This window comes from Blastomyces gilchristii (assembly GCF_000003855.2).
Source record: "Blastomyces gilchristii SLH14081 genomic scaffold supercont1.1, whole genome shotgun sequence".
Taxonomy (NCBI): domain Eukaryota; kingdom Fungi; phylum Ascomycota; class Eurotiomycetes; order Onygenales; family Ajellomycetaceae; genus Blastomyces; species Blastomyces gilchristii.
The window spans coordinates 1,100,831-1,124,361 of record NW_003101682.1 but is presented as its reverse complement, the minus strand read 5'-3'; the positions used below and the strand labels follow the sequence as shown (position 1 = coordinate 1,124,361).

The window sequence follows — 23,531 nt, the reverse complement described above, 5'->3', positions numbered from 1 at the left end:
TTATGCTGCCCGACGTGCCCCCGTGCAAATCTAAATTCAGCGCTCGTCGCGCGATCGATACATGGATCTACTCTCCACACTTCCCGACTTCCCCACGAAGTCCTATGCTCATATATTGCCCTCTCTTGAAAGGGCAAGCATTACGGTGAAAGATCTGGTCTTGTTTGACCCATTGGAAATTGCCAAGCAGGCAAAAGTCGCCGTGACGGACGTGCGTGCTCTGGCGGGGGATGTGATCAATGCCTTGCATCGAGATCTTGGCCTGGGCGAATATCAGGAGTCGGCGGATGGGGTGTCTAGAAGCCTGGACGGTAACGTGCGCGATAAAGTGGAGGACCACGGGGATCCAGATGTGAAACAAGGCCAGAGGTTGCCTACGCTTTCGTTCATTAGCACGTTGGACCCGGTTTTAGATCAGGCCCTGGCAGGTGGCATTTCGACGGGATATGTAACAGAGCTGGCAGGAGAAAGGTAAGACAGTTACACTCACCATCACATTGTTCAACGGCTGCTGACATTCCGTAACTATGGCAGCGGATGCGGCAAAACACAATTCCTTCTCCATTTATTGCTTTCCGTTCAGCTTCCTCCACCATATGGAACATCTCAAAAGGCTCTCTACTTCTCCACGGAGTCAGATCTGCCTACAGGCAGGCTGTCACAGCTTCTTGAGGAACACCCTATAATTTCTACCCTACCAGAGGAGTCTCCTCGCCCGTCCTTGGAAAACATCTTGGCTATAACTACCATCGATCTTGAGTCCCAGGATCACATTCTCAATTATCAAATTCCAGTGGCTGTGTCCCGGTACAATGTTGGCCTCGTCGTTATCGATTCTATAGCAGCCAACTATCGCGCTGAGAGTGATTCGGATAATGTGGATGGCTTACTGGTTCGGGCATGGCAGCTTAAAAAGCTTGGCCAGTTTCTACGGAACTTAGCCGCCAATCAGAATATCGCCATTGTTGTTGCGAACCAAGTGTCAGATAGGATCCACATGGAGGACGTTCTATGGGCAGACGAACCTGAACCACCCACAAGCAGTTATTTTGAGGAATCCCTTTCCCAGCATCCATCCCAGCCACCATCTTCTCATCCCGAAGAGACTTTCGCGTATGATTCTGAGGGTCCTAGGTCATCGCCATCTCATCAGCTTGGATTTACGTCGTCTCCCATCCCGTCGTCCATGGTTGAGGCCGAGGATGATGAATTTTCTTTGAGTGTTCTTGACCTAGCTGCACTGCTGAAGGTTGACTACCAGCGGCCCTTTTTCACTGGCTGGGGTGATCCGCATGCATCTACCCTAGACGCGATGCATATGAATTCCCATTCGGAATGGAAAACGCCCGCGCTTGGCATTGTCTGGACAAACCAGATTGCCTGCCGTATTGTACTTAAGATAGAGACCGTTCGAATTGAAAACTCGGATACAGGGGGTGTTTGGCAAATGTCAGATTCGAACGCTTTATTGTCTTCGGTGCCTTCCGCATACGATGTTCCTAAAGAACCCAGTTCTCAAAGTCCCGCGGAGCCCCAAATGCGCACACCCTTAAAACGTGAACCTATTCAAAAAAAATCATCTGAGAATGGAGATACTCAGAAAGGGGAGACTCCAAATGAGCGGAAACCCAACCCCGTGAACTCTATAGCTGAACTTAATGATGACCTTCTTTCTGCCACCATCCCTTCATATCGGAAACAGCGGACGATTCAAGTTGTGTTCTCACCGTGGACGTCCGGGGACCCTAAACAGTGTCTAGGCGATGATGATGATGATGATGATGACAACGGACCAACTGGAAGCAAAGAGATGGTCGAATATGATCCCATGTTTAGCACGGTCGGATTCGAAATACACCCAAGCGGGATACGAGGTATTATTCCGATTAGCGACGATTGAACATTGGCGTCTTTCTATCTACAGATCGATCGATATCATGTTCGTAGTCATGGCCGGCAGTATATGAGCATTTGCAGCGTTTGTTGACCAAGCCTATTCTACCACGACTATAGTGCTAGAGGGATTGGACCAGCTTTATCAACCTTTGAAGCTGTGCAAGAAATAATAAATTTCTAAGTCATAGACCGCAAGGACAAGCCAGCTACATCACCCTCTTGCCAGGAAAAATTTGCTAAATGATTTGTCACCCTTAGTATGCCATTTAATTGTATTTCTAATTCCTCCGTGGAATATCCCCGCTGTTTTAGAATGAGAAAAGAGGTTGACGTGCCTCTTGGTACATTACGTGGGGAGGGAGGTGACACATTGGGGCGACAAGATGTCTCGAGTTCGATAATGACGGGCAGCGGGACGTTCTTCACGGAAAGAGACCTTTGGCGGTTGGTAGAGATGCAATTGAACATTGCTGGCTCCCAACAGCCTATCAGCAAATAGCAGATTTCACACCGTCTTATACGTGTAGGAATCGGGAGACTCCTTCAAGGGGGAGAGGAAATGTTTGAACACATAATACAAGCAGATAGCTTAGCTAGTTATCTTACAAAATACATTTACCATTGGAAAATGAAATGCTGTTTGGCCATATCAGACAAGCGTAGGAATAGCGTGGTGCTGAAGTAAAAGGGGTTCAACCTATGGAGGAGGGAGACATGACGACAACAAAGTCGACCCCGGGAAAGCTAACAAAGAATGCTTAGACTTAAGACTTGACACGCCCTATCATTTACATCTGCTATGTAAACAATCGTGAAGGAATTCCTGCAGCTGATACACGGATTGCGGTATATGGTTGACACCTTGTTGTCAGGATATTTAATTACTTACGCCACATCCGCGAAGAAAGCCATCAAAACCTGTCACTGACAGTTTACTGGATCAATATGCGAATAAATGGATCTATCTGGTATACTCCGTATATGCAGCTAAAATCCACTTGTCCCTTTTTTGCACTGTTTTTGAGCATTGTCGAGATTGCAGCCCAGAGTTATATATCGCTGCAGCTGCCTGATAGCGTCGCCTGAACATGAGTAGTTACGCTGTAATTAGCTATCCTTCTGGTCGCCGGCACTATTATATCCAAACTTCAAAAAGAGGAGAGAAGAAGGAGAAAAGGATACATCTCAAACATCGCAAATATCCCTTCTAATATAGAGTACAGTTCACCAGTTCACCATAAGGTCACTAAATCTTTTAGATCGGGATCCCTCCCGAAATACTAATATACATCGTTGAGCTACTTTTGCCTTCCGACATCATCCCAGCCCTTGCATGCAGCAAATGAACTTGCCACATACATAATCCCCCGAATTGCCTTTGCCCAAGATAGAGCTGGAAATACTCTCTTGCATTACTTAGCTTCCGACCGGGCACGACAAACTGATCGAGCGATTCCTTTTCCAGGAGAGTGAACGGCTCAATCACCAACGATGCCGGACTCACGTCCTTGATTCTAGCTGTTCAGGGCAGGTCAAAATTCTGCTCTAGGCTGGAGCAGACGTCTCCACTCTATACCCCAACGGACACACGACAATGCTTAACATGAAAGATTGCCTGAATGCGCACAGTCAAACTACTCATCAGTGCCGGAGCTGACCTCTCCCCGTGCGATAGCGATGGTGAAACAGCTCTAGTCCATGCCATTCGTGCTCGGAAAAGAGCCGTGGCCTCCAGTATTAATTGAAGCGGGCACGCGCGTGAACTTGCAGCTACGAGAAGGGGGTGCTTGGATACTTGCTATATTTCACAGTGATGACAAAATGGTGCAGCTGCTTGTCGAAGCTGGGGCGGATACGAGAGCCAGGTGGAACATGGGCGGACTCTCTTGGAAATAGCCGCCCGGCGGAATCACTGCCAAATATTATGGATTCTCTTGGGCGCTGGAGCTGCTGTCTCTGCCCAGTGTGATGGTTGGAATCACCGCGCGCTACATGCCGCAGCAGAACGAGGTCATGAGGCAGCAGTTCGTATTCTGCTTGATTCCGGGGCCGATGTAAGCTCTGTGCAAAGCGATGGATCGAGTGTGCTGCATTCCGCTGTCAAGGGTGGCAATAAAATTATCATCCGAATGCTCTTGGACACTGGCGCGGACCTATCTGCTTGGAGGGCACACGGTGCTCCAATGGGCAATTCAGGTACTTCCCAATTCGCCAGCAATAATGCCGCTCATCCAGCTATTCATCAACTCCGGAATTGATCTACCCGCAAAGGACGTACATGGACGAACGGCCTTGCATCAAGCTGCCGGTTGATATCAATGCGGTCGAGGAACCGTACAGATACTTTTATCATATCCCGTATGAGAGGGGGACGGCGCTGCATGCGGCGATTGAAGCTGTTTGTCCGGTGCAGCTTGAATTTCTGCTACGCAGGCAGGGGCGTGGATCAGAATATTGGAAACCCGCTGCCCTTGGAGAATGCTTCACGTATAAAGCGTTGGGATGCGGTGGACATTTTGCTCAATAATACTAATGGGTGACCCAGAGTATTTATTGTCAACCTGCCTGCTGGGCACTACGGAGTCTTTTTTCTCTCTCTGCTATCTTCTCTGTGAGGAAGAAAACGCCAGAGGATCTTCCCCGGCATAAAGAATAACGTCATAGTCTCCCTTCTTCACAGGTATAAATAACCAAGCCAATCAACCCCTCCCACCACCACCACCAAACAGATCTATAAAAAAAGTAATAAATAAATAGATAGAAATAAAAATCTAAAAATCTAAAATCTAAAATCAACATCAAAAAATGCCATAAAGCAAGATCTCCAGGGCAAGGAACAGGACTCCCGGGTGCCTGAATGTGGCAACGTCACTGCCTAACCGCGGATGCACCGGATGGATGCGGGGGGGTTTCAATCATAACTTGCATAGGAGAACAGGGGGATCAAAGTGCACAGAAGCCAGAAGGGAGATTGAAGCGCGAAGGAAAATGGGAAAAGATCAAAGAAAAAAGCCTTGATGACCGGGGGGGTTGTATATGTAGAAAGAAACGGGGAAAAAGATCAAGGATCAAGGGTGAAGCAAAGAAAGAAAGAAAGAAAGAGAGAGAGAAAGAATGTGAGTTTCTTATACATATCTCCGGGGGCGTTGTTGGGCGCAACTTGAGCTATTCAACCTAACCCCGCTGCAGGATCATCCTATATATATAGATATATAGATATATCATCAACGTTACTCTGCAGCTTATACTGAGCTGCATCTTGCCTGGCAAAAGGAAAGCTGCCGCCTGTCTTGCATGTGGCCATTGTTCTTGCCCACTCTTCCATTTGTTTTCTTTCTTCTCCGATGATTCTTTTTTTTTCTTTTCTTTTTTCTATCAGTTTATCATTTCCCCCTTCGTTTTGAGTTCGAGATCGAAAAGTCCAGCAAAATGATGAAACCGGATATTTTTTATCAGAGGAAATTCGCAGGCAATGGATTTTAGCCAGGTATGCTTTACGTATACATTGCTTAGAATGGCATTGACTTATTCATTCAGGTCGCCATACTGGTTCTTCTACCTTTCCTCCCAACTCCTCAACTGCGATGATGATAACCATTCGCATATCTGGGAACCAAGGAAGGCGGGTGATGTACTGCAGGATGGATATGTCCATTTTTTTCTTTTTCATTAATTCGTCGATATGGTAGGTTATTTAGCCTGGTAAAGTGCGTATTTCTATATCGCTTTTTAAGATGAGTGAGCAAAAAAAAAAGAAAGAAGCAACTCGAGGCATCAAAAGGGAAACGAAACAACAGTCCAAAACATGTTTTGTCAATGAGAAGCTCGAACATGACAAGCAAGAAGAAGACGGCATCGGAATCAAAGGACTTGGGATTTGCGGTCTCTAAATGTCAGGTTTTTTCTCTTTCGCCGCCCACCCTCGCTCCCTTCTTGGTATTTTGTATGCGAAGCGAAAAACAGGAAAAAAAGAGGGTCATCCGCATCGCATCGCGTTCTGTGAAGGCCCAAAAAAAATCAGAAAGAGAGGAGATAAAGCAAGGTAAGTCCGTCTAGGTATGTAATAGCACTCCCTTTCCCCACCCAACGCCAGAAAGAATAGAGAGGAAAATATTCCGCCTGTTGATTGATAGAATTATACAGACGTGCTGATGGTGTTGGAAGAGGGTTTCATGGCTTCCGTCGATTCTCGGTTTCGTCTTGAGAGTGGATGGATGGCGGCGGGACGAGGGACTGGGACCGGGACCGGGGCTGGGTTGGTGTGAGAAGGAAAAGAATGGAGTATCAAGACTCATTATCATCCCCATCCATCCATCCATTACTTTCTCTATTTATATATATGATAAAAAAGATGATGGCGCCCTCCCTTTCCTTCATCTTTCTATACTTATCCGGAAAGAGCAGCCAGGGAAAAGCGACACAAAACAGGAGCCGAAAAACAAAAGAGAGCGAAAAACGAAACGAGAGGAGAAATAATAACAAAATAAAAAGCAATTAGATCCTACGACGACTTCGTCGCCACGGCAGAAGGCCTAACACCGATATTATTCCGATTCCGGAAGAAATAAACATGCTGTCCCTCGCCCTTCGCACCCTCACACGGCTCCACCCAGTGGCACGTCCGGGCACTCTTCCACAGCGACTTGATGAACCCCCAGCTCCCATCCTTGGTGTCTGAGCGGTAATGCTTGCCCATGACGGGCTTGATGGCCTCGCTGGCCTCGTCGGCGTTGTAGAACGGGATCGTGCTGACGTAGTGGTGCAGAACGTGGGTCTCGATGATGCCGTGGAAGAGGTAGCGGCCGATGAAACCAAATTCGCGGTCGATGGTGGCTGCGGCTCCGCGGGGTGAAGGTCCAGGCTTGCGAGGCGTAGTGGGGGAGGGTGGGGTCGGTGTGTTGGAGGTAGGTGATGGCGACTGTTTGGGGGGGGGGGTGTTAATTTGTTTCTTTTTTGTCTTTCCGAGGGTAGTGAAAGGAGACGAGAAAGGAAATCATTGAGGGGGAGATTTGAGTTGATTTCTACATACCTAGCCAATGGTTGACCCACAGGTATGGCACGAAGTACCACACGGCAAGGTTCGCCCAGCCGAAGTTCTGGCCAACCCAGTACAGCGCGGAGCCTGTGATCATCAAGCCCAGGTCGCTGAGGAGGATGAGCGGTACGTGCTTGGCCTCATACAGCGGGCTGGACGGGTTGAAGTGGTTGACACCAGAAAAGAAGCCATTCTTCTTTCCCTTACCACGGCCCTCAGGCTGGTGCTCATGGTTGTTGTGGCCCGTGACGTTTGAGAGCAAATACAAGGGCCATCCGAACAGCTGCTGCAGGATCATGTGCGTAGCGGTCTGGATGGGGGTTTCCTCCATCAACTCATGCAGCTCGTGCGCGAGATAGCCGTAGCGCGAGGCGAATACCTCTCGTGTCTTGGGGACGAAAACCATGTCCCGGTCCATGTTGCCGGTGGCTTTGTGGTGTTTGCTGTGTGAGATCTTCCAGGAGAAGTACGGTACCAGCAGCGCCGAGTGGCAGATCCAGCCGACTGTGTCGTTCAGGAGTCTGAATGGAGAGAATGCCTGATGTCCGCACTCATGGGCCATGACCCATAGGCCGGTGCCAAAGAGACCCTGGACGAAGGTATAGAGACCCCACAGTCCCGCACGGATCGGGGTGGATGGGATGTATTCCGGAGTGACATAGTTGTGGAAAAGGTAGAAGGTCCCTGCCAAAGCTGAAATATCTCTCGCTACGTATGAAAGACTGCGCAGCGCACTTCTCTTGAAGCAATGGGCCGGGATGGCGTCTCGGATCTGCTTGATGGTGAAGTCTGGGATCTCAAAGGGGTTTCCGTAGGTGTCTACTAATTTTAGGGGTTCTTCCTGCGCATCCGAGGCCAGAGACGACAGGGAGGTGGAGGAAGGAGACGGACGCAAGCTGTCGCTTGGGGAAACGCATGCAGAGCTCTCTGTGGAGGAGTCCGTAGGGATATTCCGGTTCAGCGCGGTGCGCTTGGGGAGGGCGGTGGAGGTCATGGTTTGCGGGATTTAGGAGATTTCGGGTTTGTGTTGATGGGGCGGAGAAGATATTTATCTATCTATCTATCTATATATATATATATGTGTGTATATATATTTATATGGTTATATGGATGTCCACGGGATCAAAGGTAGGAAGGAGATGGCGAGGAATTGGGGCTTTTCGTGTTTTGTTGGGGAATCTTCTGCTCCATTGGTCAGTCAACGGATTTGTGTGATTGGAGTGGGAGTGGGAGGAGGCAATTGGAGGGAAGAGAGAAGCACAGGGAGCCAACACGGGGACGAAGACAGTAATAATAATGACTTGGGACTCACCACTCGAACGGGGGCTGGCTAAATGTCTCTCCTTTCTCACTCAATCACAGGGTCTGCAAGGAAAGAAAGCTGCAGCGGGCAAAGGGAATTCCTGCACTGTACATGTACAACAAGCGGGCGAGAGATCGTGTAGTATAGGAGGGAGGATGAAAAAGAGTGAATTGAGGAGGATAAAAAGAAGGAGGAGGAGGAAGAAGAAGAGGAATAAAAGAGTGGGGGAAAAAAAGACAAGACTAGTTCCTCCGAATTTGACAATGCTTTTTCTATTAATTACTTCTCTTATATTATTTGATTTTGATTTTGATTTTGATTTTTTTTTTTTCCTTTTTTTTTCGCCGCCGTCCCAGCAATTTTTTTGCCGTTTTCCTTTTCGCTGGGAGAGGCGGGTATTGATACCGTATGGTCATGTAATATTACTCCCCCTTGTCGTAAATACAGATATACATGTGATTTCATTGTCTTAACTTCTTATCACCACCCTCCTCAAGCTAATAAATAATAACATAACTACACACAAATTTTTACTATGTATATGTACAGTGTAGTCATTTAATATTAGCTTCTCTGCTTTAATGAGGCTTAGAAGAATTATAGATGGTGCAACACATTCTATCCTGAGCTGTTATTCATTCAAACAAGTGCTGACTGAGTGTTCATTTGAGCAAGTTAACCAGCCGAGTCGGGGATAAAAACCTCTTCATATTTGAGGCAAAACCTGACTCTCAGTCAGCAGTGAAATCCTACATTGATGTACACGCACATGTACATGTACATTACAGATGTACTCTCTCAGATCTGCCTGATTCTGCATTCTCTGATCAGCGTGATCAGAGGTAGAGTAAATAGAGAGCAGATTTTAATAAATAAGATAAGTTTGTTCAACATCTCTTAGTCTAGATTTGAGATTTAATTCGCGGCACAGTGACTGAAACTTGAGTTGATCAGCAGATGTTTTACAATTCATATATATTAAATAATAAACTGACAACTTAAGCAATGATGAGACTTATAAGAGAAGATTCTACAGTGAGAAGTATTAAGTTTACTACTTGCTAAGATTATACAATCTGTATAATATTAAGATCTATATAACTGCTTTTTATAATCATTATCACTAGTAAAGATATTATATTATTATTTTATATATTATTTTCTATCTCTATATCTGTCTTCACTTAATAAAATATTATAGTCTAAAGATTATATAAGTACTATCATCAATAGAATTTTTTTATATTTTCTTAGCTATTTCTATTAATAGTTTTTTATAGCTACTATATTTACTATATACTTTCGCTTCAGATACAGTTTATAAATTGTTTATTTATCTCTCTTTATTCTGATTATTAAAATTTTAATCTGATTTCTGATTTGTTCTTAACTGCGAGTAACAAACTTTTGATTGACTCAAAAGTTGTTAATATGTCTATTAAGATGGCTTACTCCACTTGTGAATTACTTGAGTGTGATATCTTGTTATCATAGAGATGAAGGGGTTTCAAACTTGATGTCTGACACTGTATTATATCTCTAAAATCCTAATCATTAACCCTAGCTTTCAAATTCCCAACCTTATGACAAGTTCTAGCTGTTGGTGGAGCGCACGGTCCGGTCCAGCGGGAGTCGTATGATATCTACAGCGTACATACATCCATCCATAATAATAAACTATCCCAACAACCCAACCCATGCCAAAGCGCGCGGGTTTCTTTGCCCGCCTCCGCGTGGCCCAGCCCTGGGCAAAGGTTGTCGTTGTTTCTCCGCTTAAGCACATGAGGGCGGGTATCGTATCTAATTCGTTTTTACGATACGCCCCAGGAGCAAAGTTCATTTCATTGTTGAACGAATGTTGTCCGCGCAAGCAACGAACTTTCTCTGGGTGTTTCTTATTGATATTTTGCCTTATGCCTTTGCATTTGCATTTGCGGTTGCCCCTTTCAGTTCAACAGGGGTTACTCGCTTTCTCACGTCTTTTTTGCCTGTCGTAGAACAGGAACTCATACATGCATTATTGGCTCTGGCTGGCTGACTTGCTGTTGATGAGGATGATCATCAAGTCTCCCCGCCCCAAAACTCGTAACCCCACAGCGGCGGAAGAGCGGGACTGGTAAGTTACAGCCGAGAAACTGTGACACGGTGACGGCTAACTGAGTTGATTTACAGATATGTGTCTGTCCCTCATATCAGACTGCGCCGTATCATTTGCGCATTAGCAGACAGCTGCAAATTACAGCCAGACAGACATTGACAAGAGGGCTCATAAGAAATCATGGATGATAGTTAATATCGGTTGGCGTGTGCTCGAGCCATACATGAGTACTACCGTTGTATTTTCTTCTATTTGCCTTGGAACTCGAGAAAGTATGAAAGCTGTCCAGCGTGAGTGTCATAGCGCCGATGTCGTGCATACACATCATATGGGGAGATATAGGATCTTCCGGAAACATGTTCGCCAGGATTAGTCTAAGGGTTAGTTTCTTCTGGTCCTCACCGCCTTTTGCAACGGCCAATTACAACTTTATTCAACCTGGAAAGAAAAAAAAAAGAATAGAAATAAAACTCAGAATTGGTTCTGTTGAAAATAAACTAAATTGACAAGAACCTGCCAAGAACAGCTCGTAGCGCTGTTGTGTGATTGGTTGTGTGATTGGTCACACAAAAGCTTCAGGTACCGAAATACCAATTACAAGGAAATACGGAGTACAGATGTAACCCCGTACGGATGGTTTCTGCAGGCGCAAAGGGAGGGAGGGAAATCAGAAGCTGCTGATTGGCGGAAAATAGCTGCATTATTATTGTCAGGGATAACAAAAAAGCTCATGATTATTATCACAGACTCAAGCAGAACCTCTCTTCTCTTAAATGAGTTGCCTGCAGGATCAGAAGAATAATAGCATGTGAAATTCTGAATCAATTTCCTATCATGAGGACATGACTTATTCACAATTTCGTAGTTTTCTCATCAATGTTCATGCAACTAACTTCAGCAGCAAAAGCACAGTATTATTTATCACATGCTGCTGAGTGTGAAAACATGCAAAATCCTCAGTCCCTTCTTCTGGGGATATTTAATATTTATTTATTATTGTTGGAATCTCCACGGATGTTTGTTTTCTTATCCCCGCCCGCAGGCCTACTCCAGAACCTTAAGGTGGCGTTCATGCATTGTGCAAACTCACAATGGTTCATATTTTTCTGTTGGGGGAAATACCACGTTTTGTTGAGGAAAGATGATCTGTGCTTGCAGCGAAAAACACATGGCTAACATTCAGCATGTAGCCTGTCTTGATGTTTTCAGGTTAGTATGAGTAACTTAATATACAGACAGAGTAATAATGCTATACAAGCATCAAACGCTCGCTTACGCTCGCTTTGCTGCTTGCGCAGCCCTCTATCACTTCCACTCTCTACCTCTACCCCCCTTACCACTGCTTCCACCCACCCCCTACCCCCTCTACCACCACCACCACCTCTACCGCCCCGCAGTCCCTCTACTCCCCCTTACCACCCCTACCACCCTTTCACCCTCTAACCGTGCCATGCTTACTCACTCTCTGTAGTGAGTGCGCCACAGCGTACAGAAAACCACACTGTAAAGAAAATATTTTGAATATAGTAATCTTCAAAAATTAATTAATAATCATCATCACATCTATCTATAATATAAAGATTATCTATATACTCATTAGAAGGTGTAGAATCCACTGTAAGTTAAGATTCTATAGAATTATCTTATTGTGATTGAGTGACTGTAGATTTTGTAGATTTGATTCCAATTAATTAAAGAGTCTTATTGAACATCTTTTTCATCTCATCTACTTTACAGATCATGATCTTATGATTAGCATTCTTAATAGTGAGAACTTCATCTACTTGCATCTGTCTGTGAGAGGATTTAATAATCTGATATCTATTTACTCAATAATAATCTGCAAGTTCATTCTCACAGTGCATGTTCAATTCTGCCTGAATCATACTACTCTTAAAGATCTTGTTTAACTGTCTTATTAAATCAGGTGTAAGAGTATTCTTCATATCTTCTAAGATCTTGACTGCTGTATTAATTTAGTGATGTAGTTTTGTAACTGTCTCTGAAGAGATTAATTATAAGAAGATAGTTAATAGTTAATCTGCAGATAATGAAGTAAAGTGATTATATATATTATCATTATCATTGTATATGTTGAGATCTGAGACATCATCAATAATAAGAGATCTCAATTAATTGAGAATTATATTGTAATTAACTGAATACATTTCACAGTTAGTAAAGCCAGCTCTCACAGTATTAGATTTGAATACTTGTAGTCAGATGCTCTTCAGATTAGTAAGAAATTATCTATTATTATACTGCTTATATTCATAGCAGACAGTCTTATTAACTATCTTTATATAATAATGCTTATACTGCTGAAAAGATACATTATCAAGAGATTATAGAATATAACTTATATAAGATAAGAATCTGAATAGAATAATCTTATGAAGATTGCAGTATTGAATGAATTCTTCTATAAGATAAGAATTATAATTATTCATTAATAGCAGTTAATAACTGCTTATTTAACACTTTTTTATCATCTTATTGAACTGCTTAATTCATTCAAATTCAATCTCATCATTTGTAAAGCCAGACTTGAATACAGTGATAACATAGTTATCAGATAAGTTAAAGTATGTATATCAATTCTCTAAATAAATCTTCAATTTCATTATAATCAATGAATTCAATACTGTGTCATCTGTACTGATATACTTTATCACTGTTATTAACTCACAGAAGTATGATAACTATATAATAGAATTTATATCTTTAAAGACAGTTATAACTCACTATTCATGTTCTTCTTCTTCTTGAAATTCAATCTTATCAAAGTTGTAGATATCACAGTAAAAAAATTAATATTAATTAAAAACAGCTTTATATTAATTAAATCAGTTGATAATGAAGCTTATATTCTCATAAGACACTTATTTTAAATTCATGAGTTTTTACTTGACTTGTTTGTAATCTGACAGGTGTTTGATAAATTAATATATTTATATCTTACTTACTGTGAGAGATGCAGTCTCTGAATCTGTATAATACTGTCTCAACATGCAGTTCACAGCAGCTTTGATATACTTGATAATAAGTGAGTAAAAATTAATATTCAGCTAATTAATTTATATCTTAATTATCTCTTTCTGACTGTTATTCAATACTTGATTCAGTGAAATTCTCATAGTTCTTAATTTCTTCTCATTGATTCTCTTATATAAGATAATATATAAGACTTTGAATTCTTATAACAGAGATATGATTTTTAATTTTGAATTACTTTTATACATATTAACAGCTCTTTGCAACTGCTTCTCAGTGTAATTAGAAGATTTAGACATGATTATAATTAATAATAATTATTTGAAGATGAAGAATGAAGATATTGAAAATATTTTCTTTACAGTGTGGTTTTTCATACACTGTGGCGCACTCACTACAGAGAGTGAGTAAGCATGGCACGGTTACTTTCTTTATCACCACCACCGCCTCTACCGCCTCTACCTACCGCCTCTACCACCTCTACCGCCTCTACCGCCCCGCAGCTCTCTCTTTCACTTTCACTCTCTATCTCTACCTCTCTTATCACTCTTTCACCCCTTTCACTTCTACTCTCTCTATTATCATCATCACCTCTACCGCCCCGCAGTTCTCTCTACTCTCTCTTACTCTCTCTATCACCTCTTTCACTCTCTACTCTCTTTATCACCATCACTGTCTCTACTGCTCTGCAGCTCTCTCTATCACTTTTACTCTCTATCTCTATCTCTCTACCTCTCTCTTATCACCCCGACTAGACTGGCCGGTGAGATCATGAATTTCACGTTTAATCTCATTTGATCTGGTCTCATACATTTCTTGATGTGAATCTCACTGGGACTAATCATCAAAAAAACATGCAAAGTGACTATTAATCAGATCTTAAAATGAGACTATAACTTAAAAAAAAATTAAGAAAGTGATCTCATTTAATTTCATTTAGTCTTATTCTTGACATAAAGTTACTATTTTTAAAGATTTTAAAGTTTTTTTTAAACTATTTTTAATTTTTTAAAAAGTAATAATATTTAATAATACTTAAATAAGATTTAAAGTCATTTAAAGTAATAAAATGAATTTAAATTAAGAAGTGAAAATTATAGTCTTATTTTAAAAATATAATAAGAGTAGATAGTAAATCTTACTAAAATAGTATAAAACTACTATTTATTCTTAATACTATGTAATAAGATTAATTAAATTATTTAATAAAACTATTAAATATTCTAGTTCTGATCTTAGATATAGTTATATAATTAATTCAACTATAACTATCTTTATTACTCTTATCACTCTCTTTCACTCTGTATTATTTTTATTACTATTATCAGATTAATCAGAGCTGTATAGATTACAGAGTCAGTTATTCAATCTTATCTAAATTTAAAGAAGTGTATATAATATTTATATAAGATTATATTACACAGTATTTAATAAAATGAATATAGAGAAGAGTATAAGAATGTAAATATTATAGAAAATATATAAAAAAAGTATATAATAAGCTGTGTATAATTAATAGATTATTTCATTACACTTTATAGATTTCTGCTGAAAGCTTTAATTCTCAGTCACTGATTCTTAGTTAAGAAACTTACAGAGTTTCTATTCTTTCACTCTGAAGATTTATCTTATATATGTATATATAAGAAGTCTACGCTGAATAGATCAGTATAATATTTATAGATCTTATATAATAAAATAAAAAATGTTAAAGAAGATGTAGCAGGCTGCGCCTGATCAATTATATAGACTATTCTATTACTCTTCACAGATTTCAACTGCTTCATTCTTGAACATGTACACTTCAATTCTCAGTCATTCTCAATCACTGATTCTCAGCCGTCACAAACATGTACACTCTGATTCTTAGTCATTCTCAATCATTAATTCTCAGCTGTTACAGATGTATATAGATTCTTTCACTCTGAAGTCTCACTGTGTACATTATTATATACACATATAAATATTCACTCTGATTGCTAATTTTCTCACTTTCTCTTTCTTTTCTTCTCTAATGTTTTTCTCTTTATTATATAAGATCTATTAATATCATATCAATCTATTCAGTGTAGGCCTCTTGTACTAGAAAAATGTTTATTATCTTCTTATTAAAAATAATTATTCATGTATTATCTTCTCATTAGAAATGATTATTTATCAAGAGATATTCAAATATGTAACAACACATAAGAAAAGAGAAATAATCAGTTAAAGCAGATACTAAGTTCTCAGATAGAAGCTTGCTCACCAGTCACTCTGACCGTGTAATAAGATCTTATAAAGAAAGTAAGATCTTACAAGAGAATATCAGTGAAAGACTTAAGAGTTCTGACACTCAGATGTATGAGAATACAATTACACTTCTTCAGATTTCACAGATATCACACATTTAATAATTGATATAACTATGTCTAACAATAATATAGAACTCTCAAATGCAAGTATAGATATAATATCACAGTAACTCTGAGCAATGTTGAAATTACAATAATAATAAATAGCTGATATATATGCAACTTAACAATGTTAATATGAAGAGATTCAATAATTATCACAATAAGAAACTCATGCAATTTCAATATCTACAGAATTGAATATAAAAGCACTGAAAGAATACTTAGACACTTCTGCATATTTCAATACTTTCAATCTCACTCTCTACTCATCATGAAGAATGAAAATGCTCATGAAACTGAGTGTAGATGAAGATGTCATTGATTTATTAATTAATCAAGATTGATATATCAATGAATGATTGAAGAATCACATGAAACAGAAGTTTCATTCATGAATAAAAGCATATGAATCAGTGTTATGAACATCTGATAATATTATCAAATATCTTGATGTTCTGTTCTAAGACACTGCTATGCAATGAAAAGTATTAGATTGATTACAGAGTATCTGACAGAGGAACACTTCTCTTATAATATTTATTCCTGACTTCAACATCAAGATTCTAGAAGCAGGTGATTAATCTTGAGAGAATTGAATGAAAATTAGCATGCTCAAGAAGATATTGACTTTTGAACTCTTACAGACTCTTGTAGATGTAGACAAAGACTAGACTTATAAAGACTTCTACACACAGCTTCAGACATTGAATGACTGTCTTATCAAGCTTCAGAGTATACAGAACAGTGGCAGAAGACATTACATCTCAGTGACTCATACACTCACACTGAAGAACAGTAATGATACAGATGTTATGAACTGAATAGATTCAAATGTCTATGTATAAGCAAGAGTTTTCACTGTTCAAATAGACTTTCAAGTCCCTGGAATCACTTCTGAAGAAGTAACTGATTGATGTCAATATGAAGTGTGTATCAACTGTAACTGATCAGAACATATTGCTTTCAACTGTCAATCAGCCTACATATCTCCTTGCTTAAAGAATGAATCAGTGCCTGTTCATGCCAATCACATTGCAGTGAAGAAAGATTCAGAAGATAACTATGAGAATACTCTGATAAAACAGGAAAAAGATTAGCTTCTATTCAAATTTGTAAACAGAAGCTTGAAGAGATTGAACAACAATGATTCAAAGAGAAAATGACAATGAATGTGAATTATGTGATTCTTGTATCTACTGTGATTGATAACATGTATAATATGAAAGTCATGATAGACAGCAGTCTATGCTACTATGCAATGATAAAATCTTCAGTTATAAGATATTATAATCTTCAGTGTATTCTCTTATTAAAACTCTGACTTCTCACAGAATTTAATGATTCAAAAAACATTTATATTCATTACATGATGAAGTTGATCATAGATGTGAAAGAACATTAATATGAAGATACTTATGTATATAAAGTTGATAATCTTGATTATAATCTTATATTAGAACTTGTCTGACTATCTAAACAAGGCATCTTATTGAATACTTAAAACAAAAGCTTGATATTCCCTAATAATAATAGAATTCACAAAGATAATATTCACAAGATCATGAATCTGACACAGATCTCTGTCAATATGTATAAAATACTCTGAAAAAGAAGTCACTGATAGCAGAATTATATAACAATCTATTTCATCAGTCTGATCAATATTAAAAAGGCTCTAGAAAAGTTATTCTGTGTTATAATAACAGATTCTTATACAAAACTCTCTTAATAATATCATGAATATCTAGATATCTTTCAATAAGATAATATTGTGAATATACTTCTCTTACAAGATTCTGAAGTGAATCACAGTATCAAGTTAGAGAAGAAGAATGATAAGAACTCTGAACTGTCATGAGACTCTCTTTACAACATATCTTGAGATGAACTCCTTCTTCTTTGAAAGACACTCAATGATCTATTAAATAAAGAATTCATACATATTAGTAATTCTTTCACTGCAGCCTCTATTCTCTTTGCAAAGAAATCAGATAAGAGACTCTGATTCTGTGTGAACTATTAAGAACTGAACAGAATAACAAGAGAAGACTGCTATCTGTTATCTCTCATCAATGAAATCTTAACTCATATTGAATAAGTTTAATAATTTATAAAACTAGATATCATCACTGTGTTTCATAAGATTCACATCACTGAAGAAGATAAGTGACTTACAGCATTCTGAACATGATATAATCTCTTCAAATAAATAGTTACTCTCTTCAGACTGGTTAACATCTTCAGTACATTTGAGAAGTATATCAACTGAGCACTTCAAGATTTCCTTAATAAATTCATATCTGTATATCTTAATGACATCTTCATCTTCACTGATAAGTTCAGAACAGAATATCAAGAACATGTACAGAAGATATTACAATAACTACAAGAAGCAGAACTATTAATAGATATTAACAAGTGTGATTTTAAAGTTAAGAGTATCAAATATCTGGGTTTTATTATAGAAGCTGGCAGAAGAATTTGAATGAATTCTGAGAAAGTCTTCATCATTCTTGAATGAGAAGCTTCATGTACTGTGAAAGATGTATAAAACTTCATCAGATTTACTAACTTCTATCAGCAATTCATATAAAACTTCTCAGATATCACAAGATCACTTACAGAACTTATCAAGAAGAACTCAGTATTTCAGTGATCAGCAGACACTGAAGCTGCATTCACACAGATAAAGAAGATATTCATCAATATCTCTCTACTAATAACATTTAACTCTGATCATGAGACAGTTATTGAAGCTGATTTCTCTGACTATGTAACAGAAGAAGTAATATTGTGTGGCGGGCTACGCCCGATCAATCATATAGACTATTCCGTTACACTCCACAGATTCCAACCACTTCATTCTCGAACGCGTACGCTCCGATTCTCAGCCATTCTCAATCGCCGATCCTCGGCCACTACGAACGCGTGTATATTCTCCCGCCCCGAAGCTCCACCGCGTATGCCACCACATACATGTATAAATATCCACCTCAATCACTGATTCTCACACTCTCTCTTTCTTTCCTTCTCTAACATTTTTATCTTTGTTATATAAGACCTATCAATATTACACTGATCTATTCAGCATAGGCCTCTTACACTATAAAAACATTCATTGTCTTCTTATTAGAAAATGATTATTCATGCATTGTCTTCTTATCAGAAACAATTATTCATTAAGAGATATCTGAACACATAACAACATATGAGAAATAGAGAAATAGTTAAGTGAACACTGAGTTCTCAGATAGAAGCTACTCATCAGTTACTCTGGTCTCATAATAAGATTTTACAAAGAGAATATCAGTGAAAGACCTGAGAGTTCTGACACTCAGATGTATGAGATATTCATACAATTACACTTCTTCAAATTCCACAGATATTATACATTTGATAAACAATATAATTATATCTAATAATAATATGAGAGAACCTCTGAACATGAGCATAGACACAGTATCACAGTGACTCTGAGTAATGTTGAAACTATAATAACAATAAATAGCTGATATGTATACAACTCAACAACATCAATACAAAGAGATTCAATAACTAACTCACATAATTTCAACACCTACAGAATCAAATACAAAAGCACTGAAAGAATACTTAGATACTCTCATATATTTCAATACTTCTGATCTCACTCTCTACTCATCATAAAGAATGAAAATGCTCACAAAACTGAGTGTAGATGAAGATGTCATCAGTTTAGTAATTAATCAAAGTTGATATATCAATGAATGATTGAAAGATCATGCAAAACAGAAGTTTCATTCATGAATAAAAGCATGTAAATCAGCATTATAAATACCTGACAATATCATGAAATATCTTGATATTCTGTTCTGAGATACTGTCATGTAACAGAAAGTATTAGATTGACTACAGAGTATCTGACAGAGAAACATTTCTCTTACAACATTCATTTCTGACTTCAACATCAAGATTCTAGAAGCAGATGATCAATCTTGAAAGAATTGAATAAAGATTAGCATACTCAAGAAGATATTAACTTTCAAACTCTTACAAGCTCTTGTAAGTGTAGATAAAGATCAGACTTATGAAGACTTCTGCACACAGCTCTGAATAATGAATAACTGTCTTACTAAGCTCAAGAATATACAGAATAGTGATAGAAGATGTTACATCTCAGCAACTTATACACTCACACTGAGAAATAACAATGATGCAGATATCATGAATTGAGTAGACTTGAATATCTATATATAAGCAAGAGTCTCTACTGTTCAGACAGGCTTCTGAGTCTCTGAGATCACTTCTGAAGAAGTCACTGATTGATGTTAATGTGAAGTGTGCATCAACTGTAACTGATCAGAACACATTACTTTCAACTGCTGATTGATCTATATGTCTTCATACTTAAGAGAAAGATCAGCATCTTCTTATTTGAAGAATGAATCAGTATCTGTTCACATCAACCATGTTACATTAGAGAAAGATTCAGAAGATAACTATAAGAATGTCTCAGTGAAACAGAGAAAAGATTAGCTTCTGTTCAAATTCATAAACAGAAGCTTGAAGAGGTCAGATGACAATGATTTGAAGAGAAGATGACAATAAATGTAATTCTTATATCTACTGTGATTAATAACATGTATAATATGAAAGTCATGATAGACAGCAGTCTATGTCACTATGCAATGATAAAATCTTCAGTTATAAGACATCATAACCTTCAGTGTATTTCTTTATCAAAACCTCAACTTCTTACAGAATTTGATGATTCAAAAGACATTTGTATCTGTTACATAGTGAAGCTGATCATAGATGTGAGAGGACATCAATGTGAAGATGTCTATGTATATGAAGTTGATAATCTTGATTACAATCTTATATTAGAACTTACCTGGCTATCTGAACAAGGTATCTTATTGAATGCTTAAAACAGAAGCTTGATATTCTCTAATAATGATAGAATTCATGAAGATGACATTTACAAGACTATTGATCTGACACAGATCTCTGTCAATGCCTATAAAATGCTCAGAAAAAGAAGTTGCTGAAAGAATCACTGATAGCAGAATCATGTGTCAATCTATTCTATCAGTCTGACTGATATTAAAAAGACTCTAGAAAAATTATCTCATATTATAATAACAGATTCTCATATAAAACTCTCTTAACAATATCATGAATATCTAGATGTCTTTCAACAAGATAATATTATGAACATATCTCTCTTACAAGGTCTCAGAGTGAATCACAGTATTAAGTTAGAGAAAAAAAAGAGTAAGAATTCTGAATTATCATGAGGCTCTCTTTATAACATGTTTCAAGATGAACTTCTTCTCCTTCAAAAGACACTCAATAATCTGTTGAATAAAGAATTCATACACATTAGCAACTCTTTCACTGCAGCCTCTATTCTCTTTGCAAAGAAATCAGGTGAAGAACTCTGATTCTGTGTGAACTACTGAGATCTGAACAGATTGACAAAGAAAGATTGATACTTCTTATCTCTCATCAATGAAATCCTAGCACAGATCAGATGAGCTCAATGATTTATAAAACTAGATATTATTACTGCATTTCATAAGATTTGTATCACTGAAGAAGATGAATAGCTTACAGCATTCTGAACATGTTATGATCTCTTTGAATGAATAGTCACACTCTTTGAACTGGCTAATGTCTTCAGTATATTTCAGAAGTATATTAACTGAGTGCTCTGAGATTTTCTTGATAAGTTTGTATCTACTTATCTAGATAATATTCTCATCTTCATCAATGAATTCAGAAAAGAATATTAAGAGTATGTATAAAAGATATTATAATGATTATGAGAAGCAGAACTACTGATAGATATTAATAAGTGTGATTTTGAAGTCAAGAGTATCAAGTATCTGAGTTTTATTATAGAAGCTGACAAGGGAATTTGAATGAATTCTGAGAAAGTCTCTGCCATTCTTGAATAAGAAGCTCTGTGTACTGTGAAAGATGTATAAAGCTTCATCAGATTTACTAACTTCTATCAGTAATTTATACAAAACTTCTCAGATATTGTGAGATCACTTACAGATCTTACTAAGAAAGACTCAGTATTTCAATGATCAGTGAATACTGAAGCTGCATTTACATAGATGAAGAAGATATTTATTAATACTTCTCTGCTGATAACATTTGATTCTGATCACAAGATAGTTATTGAAACTGATTTCTCTAGCTATGTGATAGAAGAAGTGATATTGTAATATGATGATGAAGATGTTCTACAATTATATGTCTTCATATCTAAGAAACTGAGTCCTGCTGAATGCAATTATGAGATCTATGATAAGAAACTTCTCACAATTATACACTGTTTAGAAGAATGAAACTCTGAACTCTGAAGTGTCTTTAAATTTGAGATAGTCATAGATTATAAGAATCTCAAATACTTCACAACTACCTGTAAACTCACTGAACAACAGATGCAATGATCTGAGTTCTTAAGCCACTTTCATTTTATAATACACTATCATTCTGATAGCCAGAACTTGATGACAGATGCTCTTTCATAACAAGAGCAAGATATATCATCTGATATAACAGATACTCACTGAATGAACTGAGAGTATCAGCTCTTAAATCTGAAGATACTAGTTAATCAAGATAAAATAGTTCATGACACTATACATGCTTCTTCAGTTAGAACTGTTATTAATATCTTCACTTTCTCTACACTGAATGAACTGTGGCATACAGCAGCTCAGATGAATGAACTTCTTCAGACTCTTATCAAAGCAGTATATCAAGAAGCACTCTGATTTCTCTCAGAACTATGTATAAGAACTGATATCTCAGAATATTCAATCAATGATAATAACACTCTATAATTCTGTGAACAACACTGAGTCTCTCACTTCAAACTCTTACACACTCAGATAATGCAAGAGATGCATGATTTGTATATGACTGATCATTCAGGCTGTAAATAACTGTATAGAATGATCTTCTGAGAGTTCTACTGGCCTGAGATATTAAACAGTATCAGACACTTTATCTGAAACTGCAATCACTGTTCTTCTATTATCTTATGAAAGGACTGTAGAAAAGGTCTATTGAAATCACTCAATGTTCTCAATAGAATCTGGCAAGATGTAGTAATTGACTTCACTGTCAATCTATCTAAGAGCAAGAGTTGTAGAAACATTCTGATCATCATGAATCAACTGAGCAAAGATGTAATATTGAAATCTTGTAACAAGATGAATACTGAACAAGTTACTGAAGCTTTTCTACAGAGCCTGTTCTATCAGATGCACAGATTACTGAGATCTATAGTATTGAATTAAGACTATCAATTTGTGAGTGCTCTCTGAACAAGGATCTGTCAAGTTCTCAAGATTATACACTGTCTATTAACTGTCTATCACTCTGAGACTGATGATGCATCAGAACAGATAATTCAGACTGTGAAGAATTATCTCTGTAAGTTCTGCAATCACTTATAAGACAATTGACATGACCTTCTCCTACATGCAGAGGTCACTATCAATAATCAAGATGTCATTTCAATAGATGTAAGCTCATTCTTTCTTACACACAGATATCATATGAAAGTGTTGAATCTTCTAGAGATCACACAGTTCACACCAGATCTCTGCAGTCTGATTCAGATCACTGACAATATAGTAATGAAACTCTGAGATGTCTGTGATTGAGCAGAGGCCTTCATGACAACTGTGAAACAAGATCAAGAGAATCAAATCAATGTTCACTGAGACCCTGCTGAACAATATAAGATAGAAGATCTGATATGATTAAATCTTAAGAATATACAAACTACACATTCATCTCATA

The 23,531-nt window shown here is 38.1% G+C and overlaps 3 protein-coding genes across 3 annotated transcripts; 2 read left to right on the top strand and 1 right to left on the bottom strand.

The window, feature by feature from the left end:
* Nucleotides 1-61: 61 nt before the first annotated feature.
* BDBG_00168 (DNA repair protein) lies at nt 62-1,900 on the top strand (the record flags this gene model as incomplete). The annotated part of the gene is made up of 2 exons (XM_002628876.2): nt 62-471; nt 535-1,900. 2 exons carry the CDS (start codon nt 62-64, stop codon nt 1,898-1,900), a joined length of 1,776 nt encoding a protein of 591 aa, XP_002628922.1.
* A 1,615-nt stretch (nt 1,901-3,515) lies between these two features.
* Nucleotides 3,516-4,154, top strand: BDBG_00167 (uncharacterized protein; the record flags this gene model as incomplete). Its single annotated transcript, XM_002628875.1, has 2 exons — nt 3,516-3,630; nt 3,727-4,154. 2 exons carry the CDS (start codon nt 3,516-3,518, stop codon nt 4,152-4,154), a joined length of 543 nt encoding a protein of 180 aa, XP_002628921.1.
* Nucleotides 4,155-6,397: 2,243 nt separating this feature from the next.
* On the bottom strand, nt 6,398-7,925 carry BDBG_00166 (omega-6 fatty acid desaturase (delta-12 desaturase); the record flags this gene model as incomplete). Its single annotated transcript, XM_031719767.1, has 2 exons — nt 6,398-6,729; nt 6,926-7,925. 2 exons carry the CDS (start codon nt 7,923-7,925, stop codon nt 6,398-6,400), a joined length of 1,332 nt encoding a protein of 443 aa, XP_031575646.1.
* Nucleotides 7,926-23,531: the final 15,606 nt, after the last annotated feature.